Source organism: Narcine bancroftii, chromosome 2 (assembly GCF_036971445.1).
Source record: "Narcine bancroftii isolate sNarBan1 chromosome 2, sNarBan1.hap1, whole genome shotgun sequence".
Lineage (NCBI taxonomy): Eukaryota > Metazoa > Chordata > Chondrichthyes > Torpediniformes > Narcinidae > Narcine > Narcine bancroftii.
Genome location: NC_091470.1, coordinates 309,263,323 through 309,291,237, shown reverse-complemented (window position 1 = coordinate 309,291,237; position 27,915 = coordinate 309,263,323). Strand labels below are relative to the sequence as shown.

General features: G+C 40.6%; 1 protein-coding gene and 1 long non-coding RNA gene across 12 annotated transcripts in view; one reads left to right on the top strand and one right to left on the bottom strand.

Annotated features, from left to right (window-relative positions):
- The window catches only part of LOC138755508 (putative Polycomb group protein ASXL3), a 360,016-nt gene that overhangs the window by 231,611 nt on the left and 100,490 nt on the right, over positions 1–27,915 (top strand). For 7 of the 11 annotated variants that reach the window (XM_069921623.1, XM_069921612.1, XM_069921609.1 and 4 more), the window contains one exon: positions 2,199–2,362. In XM_069921623.1, the coding sequence (XP_069777724.1) occupies positions 2,199–2,362 (164 nt within the window). Of the gene's footprint in view, positions 1–2,198; positions 2,363–19,885; positions 19,925–27,915 lie in introns of those variants that run through there. The other 4 variants (XM_069921617.1, XM_069921622.1, XM_069921618.1 and 1 more) reach the window with 2 other exon arrangements.
- On the bottom strand, positions 8,735–26,813 carry LOC138755512 (uncharacterized). The gene is made up of 2 exons (XR_011352350.1): positions 26,726–26,813; positions 8,735–8,943 (listed from the first exon to the last, which is right to left on the bottom strand). It is a non-coding gene; the product is annotated as an uncharacterized lncRNA (long non-coding RNA).

Below are 27,915 nucleotides of genomic sequence, written 5' to 3'. Positions count from 1 at the left end.
TGATAATGGAGTGTTGCAGTTCGCCACATACTATTCATTTTGTTTGCCAGGAAGGGCATGTTATTAAAGTTTAAAAATGATTTTATGAGTATCAATGGCAATAACAGTAATGAAAAACTGTGATTTTGACTTCACTTTCTCAATCTATTCCTTTAACATTTTACACATCATTTACTTGCTATCTGTCAGTTTCCCAAACTCCAATCAGCTATTTATAATGTCCCCGAAACATCTAGCCACAAATTTCCTCCAGTGAACTAGATCCCTGCTCATCATCCTGGCAGTGCAGAACCTTTCCAATCAAAGCTGACAGGCCTTCTCTGAGGGCTGCTTTGGGAACTGGGGTGAGGCTCGCCCAGTCAATCAACCATTCCCATTAAGTAGATTGGATATCCATGATGTTTGCAAATGTTCAAAAGCCATTAAAATAGTTTACAAGATTAAAATATGAATAACACATACACACACACACACACACACACGTCTCTTACATATTGATTATAAATGTGTGCAGAAATTTTAAATATATATATCCTCAATTAAATCACAAAACAGAAGTCATTTTATAATTTGCCTCTGCATCATGGAGGAATCTGAAACCACTGGAAAGCGATTCACAGGGGAGATGATCCATTTAAGTTGGAGAGGAGAAGGAATCTGTTCACACAGAAGGTCTTGATTCTTGGAATTTTCCATCCCAGGTCACTGAATATCAAAGCTGATATAGATAGAATTTTGGACTATGACAAATAGATTATAGGTTCAGGCAGTGGAATGAAGCAGATCTTCAGCTCAGCCTTGATCTAAGTGTGAGGAGGGGCAATCTTCATGCAGTTTTTTAAGCTTTTATTATTTTACTTAACTTGTTTACGATATTTCTGGAATTGCTTTCATCCTATGTGCAAGGATCAATCTGTATTTTAAATTTTGTGAAATGTTAAAGTGCTACTTATAATCTGTCATTTTGAATTTCTGGATTTCAGCGCTGTGAGACTTGTACAGTCTAATTAGATTATTCCCAGTTTGACGACGTCACTTTCTTGAAATTCGTAGATTCTGATAGTACAGACCCTTAGTCACATCAGGAGAATTTTGAGGGAAAGGAGGATGAGTTTTTGGCATGGAATGTCAAACTTTAGTTTTGTATCCAGTGGTTTCTCCTGTATCTCCAATCACTAGATGATCTTCCCTCTTTCAGTTTTTTCATCCTCATACTATTCAAATTTTTCCCCATGCTGGTGGTAAAACCACAGCAGCATTTGGTTTTGGCCTGACTCAGAAAATTGTGCCAAATCCAAGTGGGTTCATTGGTAATTCTGTGATGCCCATTGTTGCATTCCAGATTATTAGAAAAGCACTGTGCCTGGATATTGTGAAATCTGCTCCACTTAGTGGCTGAGAACTGTAAAAGCCCACCTTTTCTATTCAGGCTAATCTTATTTGCCCCATATCTCTCTAAACCTTTCCTGTCTACATGTCTGTGAAATATTACAATTGTTCTCCTGTTCTGCCATTTCCTGTGGAAACTTGTTCAACATACCTAGCACCCTCACCTTTTTGTGAAAAAGTTGCCCCATCAGCACCCTTTTAAACATCTCTATCTCTCACTCTCTCTCCCTCCCTCCCCACCCCCCCCCCCCCTTGAAGAACATGTTGACCAAGCATGACTTCGTTGTTCCAAAATCCAACATCATTTTGGTGCTGTAAATTTAAATTAAGTGACTTTCTATCGTTTTTAAGGCTCAACAATCTACTGGGATTTTGTTTAAATTTTATTTCTGTTTTATTAAATTTTAAGAAAAAGAAACTCCTTTCATAATTTAGAGATTTTAGAGATTTATACCCAGCTGCATCCTCTCTCCCTCTCTGTTTCATCAGTTTTCTGAGGGTACGAAGTAAATGATCCCCACTGGTTACTCCATTCCCTCTTATCATCTGCTGCCTATGAATGCTTTATCAGTATTGCCATGTGCAGTGATCTTCGTGTTTTGCACCAATCTTCAAAATCATTCCTGCATCCTAGAAACTGAAGGACAAGAGGGATACCCAGAGGACTTCTCAGAAGACTGTTAGCTTTCCTTTGAGGTGATTGTTACAGTTGCCATTACAGAGGTCTATAGATCCTGCTAGAGATCCATAACATGTTACTCAATACAGGGTGACCATTTGGAATGATGTTATTGTATATCTTTAAACAGGACAGCTCAAAAGACCAAGAGGAGAAGAAATTGATGTTGAGACCCCAGGTTCTATCTTGGTGAACACTAATCTGCGAGCTTTAATAAACAAGCACACGTTTGCTTCGCTACCACATAATTTTCAACAACAGCTCCTGATTTTACTTCCAGAAGTAGATAGGCAGGTAAGTAAAGTATAAATTACTTTGTACATTATGTATGTCGGCTGTACAAAGAATCTTGTAATGCAGGAGAGATAAAAATTATTACATTGTTTTTCTGCTTGTGCACTGACAATGCAAAATACAAAGTGAAAAAGTAATAGTTACAATTTGATGAAAAGAACTCACAAAATAGTAAGTATTCTTTCTTTTTAGGATACTCCACTTATAGATACTTCTGTTTTATTATGTTTGTAACATTTGAAAAGTTCCTTCTAAAGGGCCTACAAACAGATTGGTCAGCTTTCCTGACTGATGTCAAATTTCTGGGCAGGAATTTTATTGTCACAGTGGGCTACTTTTAGCATTATCACACTCCTTTAGATTAAGTAAATCTCGTGAATTTTCTGAACATATTGTTGGAATTCTAGATAGAATTCAGCACATCAAATATCAAGCAATCAATTGACTGGTTAGTGAGCACCAATACACTTTCTTGGTAATAAGTATATCAGCTGCACCTTTTGCCATTTTTAAGATATGAAGTAATTATCTCATAATTAAAGCACACCTAACCAACTAAAAATAACATTTTGAACAGGTAAGATTTTTTTTGTCAAACCACTCCACTAACTGAATTTAAATGCAATAAATTATTTTCTGATAGCAATGTTATAGGAAGGGCTTCTGGATAAGTCTCAGTTTTCAGATTTTCACTTTATTATCAAATTCCTTCATGTCCAAGTTTTTCTATATCTAAATCACCTCTTCCAGCTCAATGAATACCAGCAATATCTGCGCTACTCCAATTCTGAACTCTTGTGCAACTGCAATTTTAATCCAGAAATATGAAAGGTCATTGACCTGAAGAATTAATTCTGTTTCTCTCTCAATGGATGCTGATTTGATGTTACTTCCACCACTTTCTGTTTTTATTTCCAATTTTAACAACTCTTTGGCACCTTTGTCTTCAGTTGTCAGAGGCATTTTTTCTCGGTCACACTACCCCTCTTTTCTTCAAGATATTCCTTTAAATTGAAGCCATGACAATACATGTGTGCCAAAACGGAAATCAAAGTGAGTATGTGCTCCTGAGAGAAGCATTAGAAAATTGTGTATTAAAAGAAGGCATGTTGTAGTCACACTCACCAATCTCCTTTAATTAAGAACATTTCTTTGGAGGCATTCTTAATTTACATGCACCACTAACTAAATGCTTGAACTAGGTTTCAGGTTGGATGTCCATCATTAGAACTATATTGGTATTTCTTGATATTTTTAATGTCAGCAAATTTGTTGGTGTTTACACCATTACACCATCAAACTCACAGCTGCTTCAAGTTTCTGCTCAAATACAGTTAACATGGAAATCCAGAAGTTGCTGTCAGTGCAATGCAGTTCTTTCTCAGGGTGAATGCAGGTTGATATTCCTGCAGAAATCACTGAAACTATGAGAACATTTTTTTACACACTCTGCATCCACAAAGAAGTAGCAAATGATATACAGCATAAAAGAAGTGTATGGTCATGCACTTTGATAGAATGAATAAAGAAGCAGACTACAGTACAACTCCAATTATCCAAAATGTTCGGGACCGGGCCTACGACAGATAAATGTTTTTTATTGGATAACTGGCCATTTTTAAAAACAGCCCCATAGCAACAGGAAATTGCTTGATTCAATGTTTAAACAACAACAAACAATAAGGGAAGGTATTTTAAGCATTAAAATAAAGTTTAATGCTCATCAAAAAAAATGCTGGCCATGGCCGATCCTGACACATTCCCCAATGCCATTACCGATCTTGGAGACCTCCCAACCACCGCATCTGATACCTGACATATCCCTGCCACTGGCATTGATCCCCCAGGAGGCTTCCTGTACCAGTGGAACACTCAATGGCAAGTCGACGGCCTCCTGTCTCCCTGGTCACTGGAACTCCCAACTCCCAAGTCTTGACCCCTGACTTCGAATCCTCCCCTAGGCCTACCACACGTGAACACCGTGGAGTCTGGTAGTAGAGGGTTCGGAGTCAGCGTCAAAGGATCCACTATGCTGATGAGGGAGGGAGGGAAGGGGAGGAGAGGGACTGTAACTGAACACGAAATCCTGCTCCTGCCCAGGAGGCCTGTCTCCTTGATGACACCAGGACAAGGGATTCTCCGACCACTTGCAGCTGAGAGACAGTGACATACAGTTTGAGAGGGAGATTTGGAGAGAAAAGTCAATAGGGAAGGTAAAAAATAATTGGAAAGAGAGAGAGGAGGGAGTTATCTGAAATGAGGGCAATCATTGTAATTTCATGTCAGGTGAATTTTTATTTCAAATTGTGAGGGCAGTTCAGCTTCAGAAAAGTTTCAGATAAATAAAGATTTCTAATTTCTTTCAGATATCCTCATTTATCTGAATTTTTTAAATTTTGGATAATTGGAGTTGTACTGTATTTTCCAAATAGGGAGAGGATTCAGAGAGTGAAGGTTCAAAGGGACTTGGGAGACCTGGTGCAGGATTTCCTAAAGGATAACTTGCAGGTTGAGTCAGTAGTAAGGAAGGCAAATGACATGATAGAATCTATTTCAAGAGGACAAGAGTATAAAAGCAAAGAGGTTTTATAAGGTGTGAGTCAGACCCCATTTGGAGTATTGAGAGCAGTTTTGGGTCCCATATCTAAGGAAGAATAAATGGTATTGAATAGAGTTCAGAGGAGGTTTGTGAGAATGATGCTGTAGATGAGAGAGTTATTGAATGAGGTGCATTTGATAGCTCAGTGCCTGTACTCGCTGGAGTTTAGAAGGATGAGAGGGAATCTCATTAAATCATAGCGAATATTGAAAAGGCTGGATAGAGTGAAGATCAAGATGATGTTTCGAGTTATAATAAGAATCCAGCACCAGAAGGTATAGCCTCAGAATAAAAGGACATCTCTTTTGATCAAAGATGAGGACAACTTTCTTTAGCTAGAGTGGAATTTGTTGCCAAAGTCAGCTGTGGAAGTCAAGTCATTAGGCATATTTAAAGGAGGGGTTGATAGGTTTTTGATTAGGATGAGTGTCAAAGGTTATGGGAAGAAGGCAGAAGAAATGCGTTGAGAGCAAAAAATATATCAGGTATGATTTGAATGGAGAGCAGCAGACTTGACTAACCTAATTCTAAAATGCTTCGAGAAGCTGGTCATGGCCAGAATTAATACGTACCTAAGTAAAGATCTGGACCCATTGCAATTTGCTTATCGTCACAATCGCTCCACAGCAGATACGATATCGCTGGTGCTCAACTCAGCTCTGGATCACCTTGAAAACAGAAATTCATACATACGGCTGCTCTTCATAGACGACAGCTCAGCCTTCAATGCCATTATTCCCTCAGTACTGGTCAAAAAGCTACAACTCTAGCCCTCTGTTCCCCACTCTGCAATGGACCTTTGACTTTCTCATTGGAAGGCTACAGTCAGTACGAACTGAAACAACGTCTCCTCCTCACTGATCATCAACACAGGCGCACCCGAAGGATACATGCTCAGCCCACTGCTCTACTCATTATACACCCATGACTGTGTGGCCGGGCACAATTACAATGCCATCTACAACTTTTCCGATGACAACACAGTTGTCGGCACAAATGGCAATGAGTAGATCAGCTTGTTGAATGTTGTAACAACCACAACTTTGTGCTCAATGTCTGCAAAACCAAGGAGATGATTGCAGACTTAAGGAGGAAGTCGGAAAACATGACCCAGTCCTCATCGAGTAGTGGAGATGATAAAGAACTTCAAATTCCTGGGTGTCAACATCTCTGGGGATCTGACCTGGAGCCTCCATGTGGATGCAATCACAAAGAAAGCTTGCCATTGGCTATACTTTGTGAGGTGTCTGAGGAGATTCAGTATGTCACTCAAGACTCTCATAAACTTCTACAGTATATCGCGGAGATCATTCTGGCTGGTTGCATCACTGCCTGGTCTGGAGGCGCCAACGCTCAGGACAAGAATAAACTCCAAATGGTTGTTAAGTCGCCTGCGACATCACAGGCACCAGACTTCATTCCATCGAGGACATCTACATGAGGCGATGTCTTAAAAAAGCAGCCTCTATCCTCAAAGACTCCACCACCCAAGCCATACCCTCTTCACTCTGCCACCATCAATGTCACAAGGACAGCTTCTTCCCTACTTACCATCAGGTTTCTGAATAATCAATGAACCAAAGTCACTGCCTTACTTTTTGTGCACTGTTATTTTATTTTTGATAAATGTTGTAATGTTTGCACTATATGATGCTGTTGCAAAACATCAAATTTCATGACTTGTTTATTACAATAAATCCTGGTTCTGCTCCTACATCCTATGGTCCATGAAACTCCTTGAAAATGAAGAATAAGTGAATTTATGATGCCAAACTAAATTGTGATAGTTGTTCTGGCCAAAGAACTATATTTATTCATAGAAACTAATGCTTTCAGGATCAATATGTGACATTTCTCAGTTTATTTTTTTCAGGTCAATAAAAAATTGAACTTCCAACAATTTTATGTATACATTGCTCCATTCATTCCATAAAATACTGAAATTTAGGTAACAATTTGAGATTTATACTCTCTGGTTTGCTGTTAATAAAAAGTCTTCATTATGAACAAGGTCTCAGTCTAGTTGATGATATTATAGCATGTCAAACACCAGCTGCACTTTGTACTGTCAAAAAAGAAATCCTAGCCAAGATCACCAGGTCTTTGTTGGCAGCTTTTAGTGAATTCTGCAGTGAATGCTGGAGTAAATGTGAAGTCTAGGCCATAACACTTCCTAAAATTACACCGTTAGTTCTCTATTACTACAATAAAATGACATAAAAAATATTTTAGATTTAATTCTGCTGATTCCCCACATTTTCCAACTTGTGCCCTCAGGATGCCAGCAGTTATGGCTATAGCCTTGTCCTGATCCACCTGGAGAACAATGCCTCATATGTCAGGCTGCTGTTCATTGACTTCAACTCGGCGTTAAATACATTCATACCCCAGGGTCTGAAGGACAAGCTGCCCTTGCTGGGACTCAGCACCCCTCTCTGTAACTGGATTCTGGACTTCTTAATGGAAAGACCGCAGCCTGGCAGCAGAATGTCGAGCACCATTATGCTGGGCACTGGCACAACTCAGGGCTATGTGCTCAGTCCTCTCCTGTTCACTCTACAAACCCATGACTGCAATGCCAGATCCAGTTCCAACAGAATCATCAAGTTTGCAGATGACCTGACAATAGTTGGCCTTATCATCAACAACGAGGAGTTGAAATACAGAGAAGGGGAAAAATTTTGTGAAGTGGTGCAATAATAACAACTTGAGTCTCGATGTGGACAAGACAAGGGAGATGATTGTGGACTTCAAAAGGACCAGGGATGACCACCCTCCACTACACATTAATAGCTTGGTAGTGGAGAACACCAAGTTTCTCTGTCCACTTAAGAAGTGACCTTTCCTAGACATATAGCATCTCCTCACATCAGGAAAGCACAATAGCGACTGCATTTCCTTAAAAGCCTGAGGCGGGCAAGATTACTGGCTATCATTCTGTCAGCATTCTACAGGAGGTCTATTGGGAGAGTCCTGGCCAGCTGCATCACAATGGATACAGGTGCTGTAGAGCATCAGATCACAAATGAATCCACAGGACCATATAAGTGGCAGAGAGGATCATCCCCTCATTGATCAGATTTTCCAGGTAAAATTAGGGTGGATCCTACCACCCCAAATGCACCATCTTCCAGCTAGACCCGTCGAGAAAAGATACAGGGCTATCTGAGCCAGAACCACTAGGATGAAAAGCAGCTTCTTCCTGTGGGCAGTGAGACTGCTGAATGACTAATAAAAAATCTTTTCCATGAATCTCCAATGTATTAAGAATATTTTAATATTTGTACATATGTGTCTTGTATATGTATCGTTTGCCTGTATGTGTGCTTTGTTTGTATGCATGTTTTTCACTGTTCTGCACCATGGACTGGAGAATGCTGTTTCATCAGGTTGTACTATGTATAATTGGATGACAACTAAATTTGAACTTGAACATAGTAATTACTAAAATCAGTCACTCAACAAACAAGTGCTTTTACATGCTCACTTTTTCAATAAATTCTGCCATCTTTTTTCTTAACAAAAGTCTATCTTATGATTTCTTGATGCTCAGCCCTTGGATAACAACAGCATTGAACTAACAATTGAAGACTTCGTCACCCCACATTTTCCCCTTTCTCTGACGAATGAGCTGAAGGGTTTTGCACAATCTTTAATGCCAGTGTGCAGGAGTCATGTAAATTTAGTTTCTGAAATCAGTGAAAGTGCAAAGTATCCTCACTTATATTGTTGGGAGAAAGGCAAAGGTCTCAGGCCTCAAAATATCCGCAAGATAAGTTTTAACTTGACCCATTTATATTCTTTTCTTTAACATCCTTCCTTGATTGATGCGACAGGCCAGACATTACTTGTCCGGAAATAAACCTTTTGTTTTCTGTGTTTTCTCTTTCAGTTTGTTATTATTTTCAGTTCGGTATTATTAAAGCAGATTTTAGTCCTGTTGATACTTCCTGCAGAAACTAAAATCCTTTGCGCACTTCATCTGTTAGATAATGAGAAGAAATTTTAGAACTCCTGTGCACAAGTCAATGTCGGTAATTAAGATATTTTCGACAGCAGCATCAACCCTAAAGTCATCCTGTGACACATCTCAGAGTAAAATATTTATTATGGTGCTATACTGTTCTGCTTCAGAACAAACATGGAAGGTAAATGTATTTATTGGTCTGCAATAAAATATAATCTCGTTCTATGTTTTCTGCTAAAAAGGCATTTCCTTGTCATTAGGAAGAGCACAAGTGGTTCAAATTTATAAACTTTTTTTATATAATTATCCATGCACAAATTCAGAAACACATGGACACAAGATCAGGTACATATACTAGGACAAGTTCATGTTCACATGCACATATAAATTCAGACACAGAAGCACAAATTCTGGTGCATATACAGGTACAAATTCAGAAACACATTGGCACAAGTTCAGGTGCACCTACAGGCATGACTTTGGATGCCAATGACCAGGGATGAGTTTTAGAATGGACACACGACACAGTTTTGGTGGACATTGACAGGCCAGTACAACTGGTCAAAACAGCATTCTTCATTCCTCATTGAAAAACATGCAACTACATATACAGACATAGCACACATACAGACAAACCATTCATATGCAGTACAAATATATAAATATAAAAATAAATATTGTTAAATAAATAATAGTTTCTCAGAAGTATCAGTCATTCAGCAGACTCATTGCCCGTGTTTCTCAGCCTGGTGATTCTAGCTCTGATACTCCTGTATCTCTTTTCAATGAAAGTAGCTGAAAGATGCTGTGTGCAGGGTGGTAGTGGTCCTTAATGATTTTGTGAGCCCTCTTCGGACATTGATCCCAGTAGATCACGTCAATGGGGAGGGAGAACCCAGTGATCCTCCCTGCCACTCTTCTGGTCCTGTGGATTAACTTCCGATCCATGGCTCTACAGCAGTCATACCTCAATGTGATGCAATTGACCAGGATGTCTCCATAGAGCTCCTGTAGAAAGATGACAGGATGGTGGCCAGTGGACTTGCCCACTTCAGTCTTCTCAGGAAATGCAGTTGCTGTTGTGCCTTTCTGACAAGTGAGGATCATATGATTGACCATCATGAAAAGCGTTGATGTACTCAGATATCAAAAAGGCACTACGTAAATGTAAGTTCTACCCTTTTGTTATAAGAAATGTTTCTGTCCAGGAAAGTACAGACAGTCCAATCCCTCTTCTTCTTTTCCACACTTCTTCTAGTCTAGGAGGAGGTTAGTGAATTTTGATGCTGAATTCAATTTTGTTGCTTATTGAAGTCATAAATCTTGCTTGAAATCCCAAAAGTGCAGAAAGGAGAGGATCCTTAAATACATGCTCTACTTTTGTAAACTTATGACAAACATTGTTCTTTTTTGTTATTGCCAGTGTTATCCCAAGCTTATTTATCCATACCATTCGTGATTAGTGTTTTTCTGGTATTATTCTGTCTAAGTTCTTGGAAAATAATTCAATGTTCGTTGAAATTCTAATAGAATAGACAATTTACAGTGCTGTCCATAATGTTTGGAACAAAGACACTTTTTTCCTGTTATCAGACAATTGACCTGTGATTAAAGTACACATTCCAGATTTTATTCAAGAATATTTGTATACATTTTTGTTTCTTTTTTCTTTGGCTTGGCTTCGCGGATGAAGATTTATGGAGGGGGTAAAAGTCCACGTCTGCTGCAGGCTCGTTTGTGGCTGACAAGTCCGATGCGGGACAGGCAGACACGGTTGCAGCGGCTGCAGGGGAAAATTGGTTGGTTGGGGTTGGGTGTTGGGTTTTTCCTCCTTTGCCTTTTGTCAGTGAGGTGGGCTCTGCGGTCTTCTTCAAAGGAGGTTGCTGCCCGCCAAACTGTGAGGCGCCAAGATGCACGGTTTGAGGCGATATCAGCCCACTGGCGGTGGTCAATGTGGCAGGCACCAAGAGATTTCTTTAGGCAGTCCTTGTACCTTTTCTTTGGTGCACCTCTGTCATGGTGGCCAGTGGAGAGCTCGCCATATAACACGATCTTGGGAAGGCAATGGTCCTCCATTCTGGAGATCATTACACAACTTTTTATATGTAGTTCCTCCATTTCCAGGCACTATAATATGTCGGACATTTGGCTTCACAGGTGTTTGTGAATTCTCAGGTATATTTAATTGCTTCACTGGTGCAGATGTAAAAGAGATGTAAGCTTTTGATTACCTTTAGTGTCTCTAGTTACCATTTTTCTGCATGAGTCATGTCAAGTTTATTGTCATCTGATTATACAATTACAACCTGACAAAGTAGCATTCTATGGTCCTCGGAGTAAAACATGCAGACACACAACCAGACATAACACACATACAGACAAATAAGTATTTTATCTATATAAATAAATAAATATTGTTTTGTGCAAATGAGACTCTCAGACAACGATCCCGGTAGATCACGATGATGGGGGTTGGGGGGGGGGTGGGAGGGAGACACCAGCAATCTTCTCTGCCACACTTATGGTCGTGTGGATCGACCTTCTATCCATTTCTCTCCAACAACCTTATCGCACTGTCATGAAGTTGACCTAGGCGCTCTCGATAGAATTCCTTTAGAAGGTGGACATAATATTCACCGGCCGTCATGTCTGCTTCAGTCTTCTCAGGAAGTGCAGTTATTGTTGTGTCTTTCTGACAATTGAGTCAATGTTGAGTGTCCACAATAGGTCACTAGTTAAATAAAATCCAATGAACTTGGTGCGCTCCATTCTCTGTTGATGCGTAGTGAAGGTGGTTGTTCCTGGTCCTCCTAAAGTCCATGATCATCTCCTCCGTCTTGTCCACATTGAGACTCAGGTTGTACTCTCGCACCGTTTCATGAGATTTTCCACCTCTTCTCTATAGTGCAACTCACTGTTATCCTGATGAGACCAACGACTGTTGTGTCATCTGCAAACTTGATGATGCTGTTGGAACTGGATCTTTCGATTCGATTGTAGGCCAGAAGCATGAACAGGAGCAGGCTGAGCACACCTGAGGACCAGAGTTGTGCCAATGAAAGTAAAAGAAGCCATTATGCGGCTGTAAAAAAAGAATAAAACATTAAGAGACATCGCCCAAACCTTAAGATTACCAGAATTAACTGTTTGGAACATCATTAAAAAGAAGGAGCGTACTGGTGAGTTCACTAATCACAAAGGGACTGGCAGGCCAAGGAAGACTTGTACTATTGATTAAAGAATAATTCTCATCATAAGGAAGAAAAATCCCCAAACACTTGTCCAACAGATCAGAAACATTCTTTAGGAAGCAGTGAATGTGTCTCTGTCTACTATCCACAGAAGACTTCGTAAACAGAAATACAGAGGCTACACTGCAAGATGCAAGCCACTAGTTAGCCACAGAAACAGGATGGCCAGATTACAGTTTGCCAGGAAGTATTTAAAAGAGCCAGTAAAATTCTGGAAAAGGGACGTGGATAGATGAGGTGCAGATTAATCTTTATCAGAGTGGTGGCAAGAGCAAAGTGTGAAGACGTAAAGGAACTGCCCAAGAACCAAAGCATACAACCTTATCGGTGAAATATTGCAGCATGTATGGCTGCCACAGGTACTGGTGCACTTATTATCATTGGTGATGTCACTACTGATGGGAGTAGCAAAATGAATTCTGAGGTGTACAGAAACATCTTATCTGCTCAAGTTTTAGCAAATGCCTCCAAACTCTTTGGATGGCACTTCATCCTACTGCAAGACAGTGATCCCAAACATATTGCTAAAGCAACAAAGGATTTTTTCAAAGCTAAAAATGGAAAATTCTTGAATGGCCATCAGTCATCCGATTTAAATTCAATTAAGCATGCCTTCCATATTCCAAAGAGAAAACTTAAGGATCAAGCCCCCGAAATAAGCAAGAGCTGAAGATGGCTGCAGTAGAGGCCTGACAGCCCATCACCAGAGAAGATACTCAGCACTTGGTGATGTCTATGGATCACAGACTTCAAGCAGTGATTGCATGCCAGGGATATGTGACAAAGTACAACACATGACTACTTCAATATACATACCATTGCTTTGTCCCTAATATTATAGTTCCCTGAAATGAGTTGACTATGTATAAAAAAAGTGCTATAATCTCTACAAGCTCATAGCAAAATGTATGAAAATAATCTTGAATAAAATCTGGAATGTACATCTTAATCACATGTGAATCACATGTGAATTGTTGATTACAAATTTAAAATTGTGGAGCACAGGGGCAAGTAAAGGAAAAAAGTGTCTTTGTCCCAAATATTATGGAAGGCACTATATAAAGCAACCTAAAAATAGAAAGCCATTACCTAATTGGTCACTGAATAAATAAGGACAATTTTTGAAAACACAATTTCAATCACAGATCCATGTCTCCGAGAGACCAAAATAGAAATATTCTGTTATTTTCTGAATTTAACTTTCCGATTTTTATTTAGTTTAAAAACAGGCATTGGCTTCATGTGTTTCATTAGCATGAAAACAAATTTAGATATTGTTTTCTCTGCAGCTTTGGTACGCAGGATAACTGCATATAACATGTGGCCAAATGGAGGCAAGTTCCCAGCATTTCATTGGAGTGGGGAGAAGAAAGGGGATCAAGGGAGAATGGTGTGTTTGGATATTAAAGGTGGATTTCTAGATGACGAGTGTCTTGGAATATGGCAGGATGGAGCCAAGAAATCTATGTTTTGACAGCAGTGCTATGTAAATGTGGATAATATATTCCATCTAATTTCTGAAATTTGTTTCTGGAAAATTCAAAGGATGTTATAAGTTTGAAGAAAATAAAAAAACAGAAAATAATGGAAATATTCAGCTGGTCAAGCAGAATCAGTGGAGAAATAAAGAACTAACCTTCAATAAGGATTAAGCAAAGTTAGTGATTAACAAATATTTTCACATCTAATGAAAGGTGATAGTAAGTCTCCACTGATGCTACCTGATCTGCTTAGTACTGCAACATTTCAGCTTTACTATCTGAAGTTCACTTCCTATGTTTTAAGTAGGAAATATCTGTAATTTTTCATTCTCATGAAGACATAATTTATATTCAAAAAGTACTGCTTTTTAGATTTAAAAAAATACTGCTTTTTTATTTTGAACACAGAAGTTTCAGATTTTGCAATGTCAATGTGAGAAAGTATTATAAAGATAGGATTTGTAGAGTCGATGGTTGGACTAAAAAGCCAGAGGAGAAACATTGTAAGACATTTAAAATCAAAGGAAAAAGGCCAAGCATAGATATTTGGGGAAGCCAGTCCAGGGATTAGAGGCATGGCACCATGAAACATGTTAGTGGAGTGAATATATAATACTGGAGGAAGTCACTGAAAGTTGATGATTATAGAACACCTAAGTGAAAAAACAAAGATTTTGAGAGGGATTTGAGTAGCAAAGGCACTCATGGAGCCTAGAAAATTCAAAGATGATGAATGAGTTGTGATTTGTGGCTAGTGAAAGCAATAAGACAAATATTAGAAAAGGCAATATTTGAAAAGGATAAAACAATAGACTGGAATGTTTATAATAATAAGGGAGAGGTAGAGAAATGTAGTATATTTGCAATATGAAAGAAGTGGACTTGAGATGCTAGGATGGAAATTGTCCAGTTCAAACAATGCATTGAAGCTCTAAACAAATATAGTTTACCTGGAATAGCAATCAGGATTAAAGGAATGCATGTGTAGATTGTAGTTAGAAAGGTTAATTTCAGTTTGTCTTTATTGGGTAGAAAAGAATATTGACTTACCTGCTTAAATTTCAGAAGTTAATGTTGCATGCTACTCTGAATGCAGTGATGGCCCCCATATTTGAAAACTGTTGGCAATAGACTGTTAACTTTTCTTGCCACAACATTAATCAGGACTGGCGAGAAAGACACAGAAGCCAGAATAAATGTGTGTTTGTGAGTGGGTGGGGGGGGGGGGGTGGGGTTGGTGATGAGAGGAGGACTCAGACCAGATGGAACAGGTAAAGTGAAGTTAAAAGTTCAGTTTATTGTCAGAGTACATACATGACAGCATATATAACCCTGAGATTCCTTTTTCGTGTGCACCAGGCAGAATTTCTATTTATTGGTAGTGCAAAAAAGCCTACTCAAGAAAAGGTACATATACAAAAGAAAGGAATGTAAACAAACTGACTGTGCAATAATGAAAAAAATATTCAGTAACAAATAATGTGCAAAGAAAGAGTCCTTAAGTGAATCTCTGATTGAGTTTGTTGTTTAGGAGTCTGATGGTGGAGGGGCAGCTATTGTGCTGAATCAAATGGTTCAAGTCCTGTGGCACCTATATCTCTTTCCTGATGGCAAATGTGAGAACAGAGTATGTCTTAGGTGCTGTGGATCCTTGGTGATTGCTGCTGTTCTCTGGCAGGAGCATTCCATATTAATATTCATGATAGTGGGGAGAGTTTTGCCTGTGATATACTAGGCTAAGTCCACTACCTTTGCAGGGCTTTCCTCTCAGAGGTATTGGTGTCCCACACCAGGCCGTGAAGCAGCCCAACCAGTCAGCACACTTTCCGCTACTCATCTGAAGAAGTTTTCCAAAGATTCCAATGTCATACCAAACCTCTGCAAATTCATGAAGAAGTAGAGGTGTTGACGTGTTTTCTTCATAGTGACATTGGTGTGTTGGTCCAAGTAAGGTCCTCTGAGATAGTAACTCCTGGGAATTGAAATTTGCTTATCCTTAATGATCACTGGATCATACACCTCTGATTTTCCCTTCCTGAAGTCCACAATCAACTCCTTAGTTTTGGTGACATTGAATGTAAGGTTGCTGTTGTAACATCCTTGCATGAGATGTGTAGTGTTTTCTTGTTTTCTTAAATGCCCTCCTTGATTTCCCTTTCCTTCACAGTACAATTCCAATTCTCCCTCATTCTTCTGGTTCCAATGTTACATTGACCTAGTCTTTATCTTTTATGATTCTTTCTTTGCATTAGTTTGTTTAAATCTGGTCTGTTTTGAGTCAATCAGACAGCAGCAGCAATAATCAAGAATCCAGACCTCCCAGGACATGTTCTGTTCTCACTGCCGCCATCAGAAAATGGGTATAGGTGCCGCAAGACTCGTTCCACCAGGTTCAGGAACAGTTGCTACCCCTTCACCATCAGACTCCCAAACAAAAACTCAGTCAGAGACTCATTTAAGAACTCTTACTTTGCATGTTATTTATTATTGATTATTGATTTTCTACATTGAAGTCATTTTGTTTACATTTCTTTCTTTGTTTACATTTCTCTCCTTTGTATACGTATCTTCTTTGAGTATAGTTTTTTGCACTACTGATAAGTAACAATCCTGCCTGTCTGGAAAAAGGATCTCAGGATTGTATGTGATGTCATGTATGTACTCTGACAATAAATCTGAACTTTGAATATCTGCTATTGAAGGTTGTGAATTAAAGCTGCAGACAAGAGATTGTTGGTTTATTGGGTGGCCACATATAATTCCATGGCACTCTTTCAACAAGAACAGATACATTCCCTTTACCACTAAACCACTCACACAGACTTTCTGGTTATTGCTTCCATTCACAAATTGAATGTTAAAATTTCCCAAATATGTAATGACTGTAAAGCAACTTGAAATTACCTTAAGGCAGTGGTTTTCAACCTTTTTCTTTCCACTCACATACCACTTTAAGAAATCCCTATGCCATAGGTGCTCTGTGGTTAGTAAGAGATTACTTAAAGTGATATGTGAGTGGGGAAAATAGACTGATAACCTCTGTTCTAGACTCAATTGTTATTGAAATATTTTGCTTGAGAAAAATTATTATTGGCCCATTTCCTTTGGAGTTATGAAACTGTGGGCATAACAAGTCAATTAGGCATGATTAAAACAGTGGTTTTCAAACATTTTCTTTCCACTTAGATACCATAGGGATTACTTAAGGTGGTATGTAAGAGGAAAGTAAAAGTTTGAAAACCTCTGCCTTAAGGCAATATGAAATGTTCCATATCAAGCTGGAAAAGAACTAACGAGAGAGGAAACAAGTTATAATGTATTTGCCTCATAGCATGCTGGAAGGAATAGTAGATTTCTAAAGTGAATGACGCATTGATGTATGAAAAGAAACCACTGTTTTAATCGTGCCTAATTGACTTGTTATGTGCATGGTTTCATAACTCCAAAGGAAATCAACCTTTAGTAATGCCTTACTAATCACAGAGCACCTAATCACAAGTCACTGGAGAGAGAGAGTGGGACTAATTAAATTGCAATTTGATGAACTGAAACTCCTATCATTCTTTGAGTACCACCCCTATGCCATGATGTGGGATGGATGGATACTTGCACGAAAGGAAAGCTAACACGGCCTTAGATCTTGGAATCAGAGTGCGATCAGGAAAGAAAAAATGATTTACAAGAAATGACATTTTTGTGCTTATCTCAGATCTAGATATATTTAAATATTTTATAATTCCAGGTGGTTTGGCTTTCTTAAAATCATATTTGGGCATTGAAAGCTTCAAATTCCTGGAAATAGCAACAACGAAGTAAATGTTTGCAGTGGTTGATTCTATGATGTTCTCTTTTATTCATGGCTGCTCTCAATTTTTCCTGAATGCTTGATTCAGATTGTTATTCTTTAAGGCTGATCGTCAGTTTTCTAGCTCTCCATGTTTTAATTTATTCTTTCCTTACCTCCTCACTAACATTTAAATCCATTCATGAGAAGAGTGCGAGTGAAAATAAAATAAATCCAGTTGCTGGAAGTCCGAAATAAAAACAGAAAATGCTGGAAGTACTCAACAGGCCAGCTCACAAATGTGGAAAGTGAAATGGAGTTAATGTTTCAGGTTGAAGACCCTACAGCAGAACTGGAAAGAAAAGGAAAAGAGCTGAGTTTTGATTTGCAGAGATGGTATGGGAGAAAAGGATTGGGCAAAGATGACAAACTTAATTGTTGAGACCAGGGTTGTTGTAGAGACAAACTATTCATAATGCCATGCTGTTGCTAAATTAATAAAGGCAGTGGAGGGAGAGAACAAAAAACAAAAGGAAATGTTGAAGCTGTGAAATGGAGGTCAGAGCTAGAGAAATTGTACAGTAAGTCGTTGAAAATAGAAAAATAATGACTAAACTAACTGATGGATGCCTGCAGTATTTTTTTTTAATTTTAGAGATACAACATGGTAACAGGCCCTTCTGGCCAAATGTCCATGCCACCCAAGTACCCCAATTACACTACAATCCCGTACGTTTTGAAGAGTGGAAGGAGACTGGAGCATCCAGAGGAAACCCACACAGACATGGGGAAAATGTACAAACTCTTTACAGACAGCACCAGATTCGAATCCAGGTCGCTGGCACTGTTATAGCATTGTGCTAATTGCTATGCTAATTGTGCCACCCTAGTAGAACTAATCAATTCTGTTACATACAGAGAAAACTAGTTACATGAAATTGTTGAATTTGTTATTGAAGGCTAAAATGTTCAAAGATGATGGGCCGACCCTGCAGATATTTTATCCCTTACAGGTGAAACAGTGATTTACTTTCACTTTTTAAAATCTAGTGTACTATGTTATCTCCTTCACATTAAAGAATCCATAGATGGATGATCTGACCACTTTGCTGTGCATCAGCATTCAACACAACACATCCATTATTCCAAGTACAATTTCACACACCACACTTTATCTCTTGGTATCAGAACTGGACTCTTCTGCTATTAGTTTCTGTCCATAATGTTATTTCAATTTCATGTCCCATCTCTGACGCACTCGTATTTTTGGACATTTGAAAAAGCTTTAACCTGCATTTCAGAGTGTTTTAATCTCCCTTTGTTTATTTTCTATTTCTTATTTCTCTTATTAATCGATCAATCAGTTGACTTCTTAAGCAACCCTGGCCTCACTCTATCTCTTTGTCTTTCCTCCCTCCCCCACTCTTGCTCCCCATATCATCCTCCACAATTTCTGCCGCCAACATCATGATCCCACCACCAGACATACTGTCCCTCCCCTCCCTTCTCCACTTTCTGCAGGGATCACTCCCTTCAGGACTCCCTTGTTCACTCATCCCTTCCCACTAATCACCCCTTCAATACCTACACCTCAGGCCACAGGAACTGTCACATTTGCACCCACATCTCCTTCCTCACCACCATTCGGGCCCAAACAGTCCTTCCAATTGAAGCAACATTTCACCCATGAATATGCAAGAGTCATCTACTGCATTTGATGCTGCAGCCTCTACATTAGAGGGAGTGAAAGCAGACTGTGTTCTACCTGCTGCAATAATTGGGACCTCCCAGTAACCAACTATTTTAATTCCACACATCATTCACACACTGACATGTCTATCCATGGTCTCATGTACTGCCAAACTGAGGCTATCTGCAAATTAGAGGAACACCACCTAATATATTGCATTAACATTGGCCTCTCCAGCTTCCAGGAAAACACATCACCCTCTTCCCCACCCCTGTCACCCACTTCCCTTCCCTCTCTATCCAGAGAACTAGCCCCTCCCCTTTTCACTTCTCAGTTAATATTTTATTCTACCCTTTCACCTACATCCATCTATAACTTCTTATCTATGCCCCTTACTTTACCTATTCTCCTCCTTAAACCCCTTCCACCATCTTCTCCTCTCCTCCCCTTTTTATTCAGGAGCCTGTCTGCTTTTTACTCATAATTTGACAAAGGACTCAGGCCCAAAGTGTTGGTTACTCTTTACTTCCAATAGATGCTGCTTGGCCTGCTGAGTTTCTCCGGCACATTTGTGCATCCCCAAAAAATTGAAAATGTACATTCCCTCTATAAGTATTATTCTCTCTCAGAATATGTTGCTTTACTAAAAAATCTTTAACAAACAGTAACCATTGGTAACTTCCATTCTGTTGTCACAATTGTGCTTGTTCTGGAACTGTTAACAAATTAGGCCATTGGTAATCCAGATGTACAAGGAAGATTAACAGTGTGAGGTAGCTTGTGTTGGAAGGTGAGAACCTTTGATGATCACTTATTAGCTACAGATTGATATTGGTAAAGTTAAGTAGGTAGGAGAACATTTAAAATTGTGCAAAATAATAAGACAAAATTTGATATGCTATCAATAACTCCAAAAGAGTGGACTTACTAGACGACAGGCCTTTATTACCATAAGACTGGACACATGCTCCTATTGCTGGCCCGATTCCAGGACTCGTACTGAGGGAGGGATGAAGATTACCTGCCTTCAGGCGTGGCTAGCAGAGTTCAGCTGGCCACCGAATGGATGGCTTTCTGGCACCTAAACATGCCATCTAGCAGCGAAAGCTGGCTACTCGGGACAGCAGTCTGACAGCTCGCCTCCCCGCTACCTGACAGTCCCCTCCCCGCTGCTTGACAGCCCCCTCCTCGCTGCCTGAGGCCCCCGGTGCAGGGCTGGGGCAGCTGGCGGGGGATACGGGGCTGGGGCGGCCGGCGGGGGAATATGGGTCTGGGGAAGCTGGGGGTGGGGGGAGAAGTACAGGGTTGGGGCGGCCAGCGGGGATGTATGGGGCTGGGGCGGACATGGGGGGAAGTACAGTGTTGGGACAGCCGGTGGAGATGTATGGTGCTGGGGTGGCTGACAAGACTGAGGTGGCCGGCGGTGGGGGGGGGCGGGGAGAAGAGTTTGGGGCTGGGGCGACCGGCGGGGGAGTCCAGGGCTGGGGCGGCTTAGCAGGATTTTGTGTGCATGCGTAAGCTCCGTAGTCCCCTGCCAACCACCCCAACCCCATAGTCCCATGCCAGGGGACTGCCAGGCAGCTGGGAGGGTAGGTGTCAGCAGCGGGGTGAGAGCTGTCATCAGCAGGGAGGGTGGCTGTCAGCGGATCGCCAGCTGGCAGACAGCCTGCCTGCTGCTAGGCACCTGAAAGCTGCTAGCAGCTTTGCCTGAGCTACTTTCAGCTGCAATGAGGAATATGCCGAGCAGGATATATTCCTACTGGAGAAGGGTAGGGTGAGTAGCCCTCCTGGCCATCTTCTCCCATTTCAGATGGTCACCTGACACCCACACAGAATAATATGCGGCTTTACAGTCGGGTATTGTGGCCATCTGAAAGTGACTATAGGCATACTGGGGGTTGACATGGAGGAGGTAGACCTTCTCAACCGGTGGCTTAGTCTTATAGCCGTGCACATGCCTCTGGAGCAGTTGGTCCTGGGATCGTCAACCAGGATGGTAGCATGAACTTCCTGGGGAAGGAAAACATTCATTCATGTGGCATGGTTTTAGTGGCTGTTCGTAGAGGGATCTAATCATGTGAAGTGTCTCGGGGAGGACCTCCTGCCAATGGGAGATGGGTAGGCTTCTTGATTTCAAGGCTAGGAGAATGCCATCATTTTCCAAACGATGGCATTCTCCTGTTCCACCTGGCCATTCCTCTGAGCGTTATAGCTGGTGTTTCTACTGGTGGAGATCTCCCACGCCAAAAGGCACTGACACAAGTCGTCGCTCATGAAGGAGGACCCCCACTGACTGTGGATGTAGCTCAGGTACCCGAATATGTTGTGCAGTGCCTTTATGACTGTGGTAGTGGTCATGTCTGGGCAGGGGATGGCAAAAGGGAATCGGGAGTACTCATCAACTCCATTGAGGAAGTACTGGTTTCAGTTGGAGGACAGCAGGATCCCTTGAAACCCATGCTCAGGCATTCAAAGGGATGGGTGGTCTTGATCAGGTGTGACTTGTTGGGCTTGTAGAAGCATGGCTCTCACTTAGCACAGACCCAGAAGTTTCTGGTTAGCGTCCTGACACTTTTGATGGAATAAGGAAGGTTTCTGGCTTTGACGAAATGAAAAAGCCTGTGACTTTGGGTGACAGAGGTTGTCATGAAGTGCTTGGAATCAGTTGCGCTGTGAACTGGTGCACATCCCCTGGGACATAGAATCTGAAGGCTCGTTGTGTTTCCCAGGCTGGGGGAGTATGAAAGATGTCATAGTTATAAGTGGAGAGTTTTCTTCTCCACCTCAGAATCTTATCATTTTTGATTTTACCCCGCTGCTTATTATTAAACAGAAAAGCAACTGTACGTTGGTCAGTCAGCAGGGTAAATCGTTTGCCGGCCAGGTAGTGCCTCCAGTGTCGCACTCTCAACAATATCCTGGGCCTCCTTCTTGATAGAGGAGTACTGATCTTCAGGGCTATGGAAGGGGTGGGAGAAAAATGCCATGGGTCTGCCTACTTGGTTAAGGGTGGTGGCTAGGGCAAAGTTGGAGGCATTGCTGTCTACATGGAACAGGATGGATTCATCTATGGCATGCATCGTCGCCTTGGCATAGTCTCCTTTGTTGCAGGTGAAGACCACCCGAGCTTCTGCCAACAGGGGGAAGGAGGTGACCTTTACCAGAGGCTGGGCCTTGTCCGTGTAATTAGTGACCCACCGGGCGTAGTATGAGAAGAAGCCTAAGCACCTCTTTAAGGCCTTTTGGCTGTGAGGGAGTGGGAGCTCCAACAGGAGGCGCATGCAGTTGGGGTCAAGACCAATGGTGCCATGTTCTGCAATGCAAGCGAAGATGGCCAGGCATGGTGAACGGAACACACCTAGTTTTATTATAAGTGAGGTTGAGTGCCTTGGCCGTTTGGAGGAATTTTTAATAAGTTCACGTCGTGGAACTGCACGTCATGGCTGCAGATGGTGACATTGTCCAAATAGGGAAACGTGTCCGTGAGCCCATGCTGGTCTATCATCTGGTTCATTTCACTCTGAAAGACAGAGACACAGTTGGTGACTCTGAAGGGGACCCACCTCGAACGCGGTGTGCTGCTGGTCCTCTGGGCAGATGGGGAGCTGGTAGTATGCCGATTTTAAATCAGTGGTGGAAAAAACTCAGTATTAGCCAATCTGGTTCACCATATTGTCATTGTGGGGAAGGGGATGTGCATCCAGCTGCGTGAAACGGTTGATGGTTTAGCTGTAATTGATCACTATGCGGAGTTTTTTCACATTTTTGACCACCTCGACCTGTGCTCTCTAGGGGCTAGTGCTCGGTTCAATGACTCCCTCACCAGAAGCTGTTACACCTCTGACCTAATGAATGCCTTGTTCCCAATGCTCTATCACCTGCTCTTAGTAATGACTGGTTTACAGTCAGGGGTGAGATTGACAAACAGGGGCTGGGGTGGGCGGTATCCAGAGGGCAGGACTGATTAGAATTGCCTTTGCTGCCTCCAGAGAAACTGTTATACTTGGATTATACTCTGAATTTGCCATATGTTATACATTAAACAGTCTGTCTAAATTATTCGTTGAATGTCTACCCTTTACAAATCATACCTGGTCCGGATGTATTAATTTTGGTAGCCTATTCACTAGTGCCTTTGCTACAATCTTATACTCAGCATTGAGAAGAGAAATTGGCTTGTATGATGATGTTTTTAAAATGGGTCTGTATTCTTTTTATAATACCATAATTATTGCCATTGAAGTATATTCTGGAAGGGTCTCTACCTCTTGGTATAAGTAATTGCATTAACATATCTTTAGATTCTTTATGGAATTAGGGTGGAAACCCATCCTCTCCTGATCATTTCTATCATTTTCATCCAATTTAGATAATTCTAAACATTCTAAAAACTCACATATTTCGTTTTCATCCCCTCGTTTATCTGATTTATAAAGCTCAGTGTAGTATTGTCGAAAGGCATCATTTATTCCTTTCTAATTATGTGTAACTACACTGGGTTCCTTCTGAATTGTATTTATCACCCTTGCTGATTTTTCTGCCTTTAATTGCCATGGAAGAACCTTATGAGCCCATTTCCCCCAATTCATAATATTTCTGCCTATTCTTAAGTATTGTTTTTTTCAACACTCTATGCTTGTAAAGTGTTATAACTTTTTTTTTCCATTGTCCTCTTTTTATCCTGTTCACTGATATTCTTTTTCTAATTCTAATATCTCTCTTTCCAAATTATTTAATTCTGTATTGTATTCCACATTGTTCATAAATGAATTAATCTGTCCTCTCAGTAAAGCCTTTATTGTGTCCCATATTAAAAAGCTATTATCTATTGAACCCAAATTTGTTTTGCAAAATATTTCTATTTGTTGCCATATAAATTGTTTAAAATCCTCCCGATTTAACATTATAGGATTCAGACGCCATCTATAAACACCTTCCTATTTCTCCACTATTGAAATAGTCAACGTAAGTGGTGAATGGTCAGAAAGTAACCTTGATAAATATTCTGATTTAATCACCCTGTCTTTTAATCCGGCCTACGGAAAAAATAAATTGATTCTTGTGTGTGAATCAAGCTCCCTTGAGTAGAAAGAATAGTCCTCTCCATTGGATTAAGCTGCCTTCAAATGTCAATAAAGTTTAAATCCTTCATCTAGGAAAATGTCATTTTAGCCCCCCTAGCCCTGATTTCTGTTCTTGTAGATTTAACCAAAATTGGATCAAAACATAAAGTCTCCTTGTGTCAAAATATTTTGTCCCCATTCAACAGCTTTCAAAAATATATCCTTCTTAAAGGCTTTATCATCGCAGTTTGGCACATAAATATTCATAAATGCCCATGATTCCGAATAAATTTTACAATTTGCCATCAAATATCTCCTTGCTTGATCTTTTGATATACTCTCTACAGTCACCGGAACATTTTTATTTATTAGAATCGCAACCCCTCTTGCTTTAGAATTAAACAACAAAGAGACAACCTGCCTTTAACTTGTCATGTTCCACCTTAGTAAGATGGTTTCTTGGAAAAAGACCACATCTGCCTTTAATTTTTTTATGAGCTAAGATCTTCTGCTTGATTTAACGTTTAAACCATTAACATATAAACTTTAATGTCTTATTCATATTGATTTATCCACATATATTACACAATAATACAGTCACAATAAATAATTAAGCAATCTCGTGATCTCTTCCCTTTTAAAAAATAGTGCAAAGCCCCTGCTCTGATGGTGATGCAAACAAGAAGCCACAGAAGCCCATTGGAAAAAGCCCACGGAATCCTCCAGTAATGGAGAATAAGAACTCCACCCTAAAGCACCATATTTAAAACAAACTTTCCTCCTGATGCCCCCCTTAGACAATGCACTGCTATTACCTTATTCAACATTTCCCTATGCTCTCTGCAAAGTATCATTAAGCATGATTAACATTACCTAATAAGTATCAGACAACTCAAAAAAAATCTTTACTAGTCCACAAAAATATAATCTTCAAAAATTTCTCTTCCAGAATCATTTTTCTTCTTAAACTCCATGAGCAAATTCTTCTGCTTTTTGCCCTTTCTCCCCTTTCTCTTTCTTCCTTTTCAGTGCAGAACAATTTGCTCTTATGTGCCCTGGCTTCTTCTTTCTTCTTCTTCTTTTCTTTCTTTGGCTTGGCTTCGCGGACGAAGATTTATGGAGGGGTAATGTCCACGTCAGCTGCAGGCTCATTTGTGGCTGACAAGTCCGATGCGGGACAGGCAGACACGGTTGCAGCGGTTGCAAGGGAAAATTGGTTTGTTGAGGTTGGGTGTTGGGTTTTTCCTCCTTTGTCTTTTGTCAGTGAGGTGGGCTCTGCGGTTTTCTTCAAAGGAGGTTGCTGCCCGCCGAATTGTGAGGCGCACAATAGTGGCAAATAACACTCGAAAATTTTTCCTTCACCCATTTCTCTTCTTCTCTTCCTTCAACTTCACTTCTAGATTTTCTTTCTACACTACTTGGATTATCAGCAGTATTCCTTTGAAAGGTTTTCCCTGGTGCCCACTTAGACTTGTGGGTTAAAGCATATTCCTCTGTGAATTTAGCCAATTCTTGTCAAGTTTTTATATTTTTCTCTGCCAAGTACACTTGAATATCGTCAGGAACACAATTTTTAATCTCCTCAATCAGAATGATTTCCCTCAATAAATCAAAGTTATTTTCTACTTTCATTGCCGCACACCACCGATCAAAACACACAACTTTCCTATAAGTAAAATCCAGGTAAGATTGGGTTGGTGCTTTTTTTAAATTCCTGGACTTTTGTCTATAAGCCTCTGGGACTAGTTCATAAGATCGAAGTATAGCCTGCTTTACAAATTCATAATCAGCTGCTTGTTGTACAGTGAGACACGAGTACACCTGTTGGGGTCTTCCCTTAAGAACACTTTGTAACAGGAGTGACCACTGGTCTGGTGACCATTTTAAATTTACAGCTACTTTCTCAAAATGCTGAAAATACTGGTCTATTTGTTTTGTTTTTAACCATTAGTGGTAGAGTTATAAAGTTTGGCAAGGTGCCCATTCATTTGGCTTCCATGCAACATACATCATTCACTCATTAAAGAGGGGAGAGGAGCATTTAAGTCAGTGTGGCTTTCTGAGAAGTGGGTCCTGCCTCACAAACATAATTGAGTTTTTTGAGGAGGCGACAAAGGAAATTGATGAAGGTAAGGCAATAGGTGTGGTGTGGTCCTCCTTCTTCAAACAATGTGTATTTTCCTCTACTACCATCATCAGAGATGCCCTCCTTCTTCAAACAACATGGCTTTCCCTCTACCACCATCAACTAAATGGCCACCTGCATATCCTCCATTACCCACACATCTGCCCTTGCCCCCTCTGCCCCCATGCGTAACAAGGACACGATTCCTCTCGTCCTCACCTACCACCCCACCAGCTTCTGCATCCAACACATCCTCCCACTCAATTTTTGCCACGTACTACATGATCCCGCGACTAGACACATATTCCCCTTTCCTCCCCTCTATGCCTTCCGTAGGGGCTGCTCCCTCTGTGATTCCCTTGCCCACTCCTCCCTTCCCACCAATCATTCCCTTCGTACCTACCCCTGCGACTGCAGGAGATGGTCTACTTCCACCTACACATCCCTCACCACCATCTGGAGCCCCAAGCAGTCCTTCCAAGTGAAGCAACATTTCACTTGTGAATCTGCAGGTGTCATCTACTGCATCAGATGCTCCCATTGTGATCTTACAATGGAGAGACTGGGTACAGACTTGGAGATTGCTTTGTTGAGCACTTCAACTCTGTTTACCACAATAGCGTGCATCTCTCGGTGGCCATCCATTTCAATTCCCCATCTCATTCCCTTGTTGACATGTCTGTCCATGGTCTCATGCACTGCCAGACTGAGGCCACTCACAAATTGGAGGAGCATCTTCCGACTGGGCCCCCTCCAACTGGATGGCATTAATATCAACTTCATTAAACCCCCCTCCACTTCTTCCCCCATCATGTTCCCCCAGCTCTGTTTCTCCCTTTCCTGTTTCCCTTTCCTACAGATATGATAAATTCTCACCTCTCCCCTTATCAAATCCATTAAACTCATTTTGTTGGTCTGGATTCCTTCCCCAACCAGCATTGTCTGAATTCTGAGATTTCCTGCTTTAGGCTTATTCTGCTTATTCCTTGAAGAAGGGCTTAGGCTCGAAACGTTGACAATATATATTTGTCTATTATGGACGCTAAAACTGAGTTTCTCCAGCATTTCAGTGTGTTTATACTACAATCACAGCATCTGCAGACTTTTGTGTTCCACGTTGTGTATGGATTTTAGTAAGGCATTTGAGAAGAACCCCATGGTAAGCTTATTCAGAAAGTCAGGATGCATGAAATACAAGAAACACTGGTTATTTGGATTGAGAATCGGCTTGCCTACAGAAAGCAGACAATAATAATTGTTGGAACATATTCCATCTGGAGGACATTGACTAGTGGCATTCCACAGGGATCTGTTCTGGAACCCCTGCTCTGTGTGATTTTTGTTGATGACTTGAATGAAGTGGAAGAGTATGTCAACAGTTTGCAAAGAGAGGTGTTATGGATAGCATAGAATGTTATGATAGGTTACGACAGGATGTAGACAGGATGCAGAGCTGAACGCAAAGTAGCAGATGGAGTTCAATTCAGGTAAGTGTGAAATTATGCCCTTTAGAAGATCAATCTTGAAGGCGGAGTATGTGGTTAATGCCAGGATTCATAACAATGTGGAAGAACAGAGATATCTTGGAGTCCA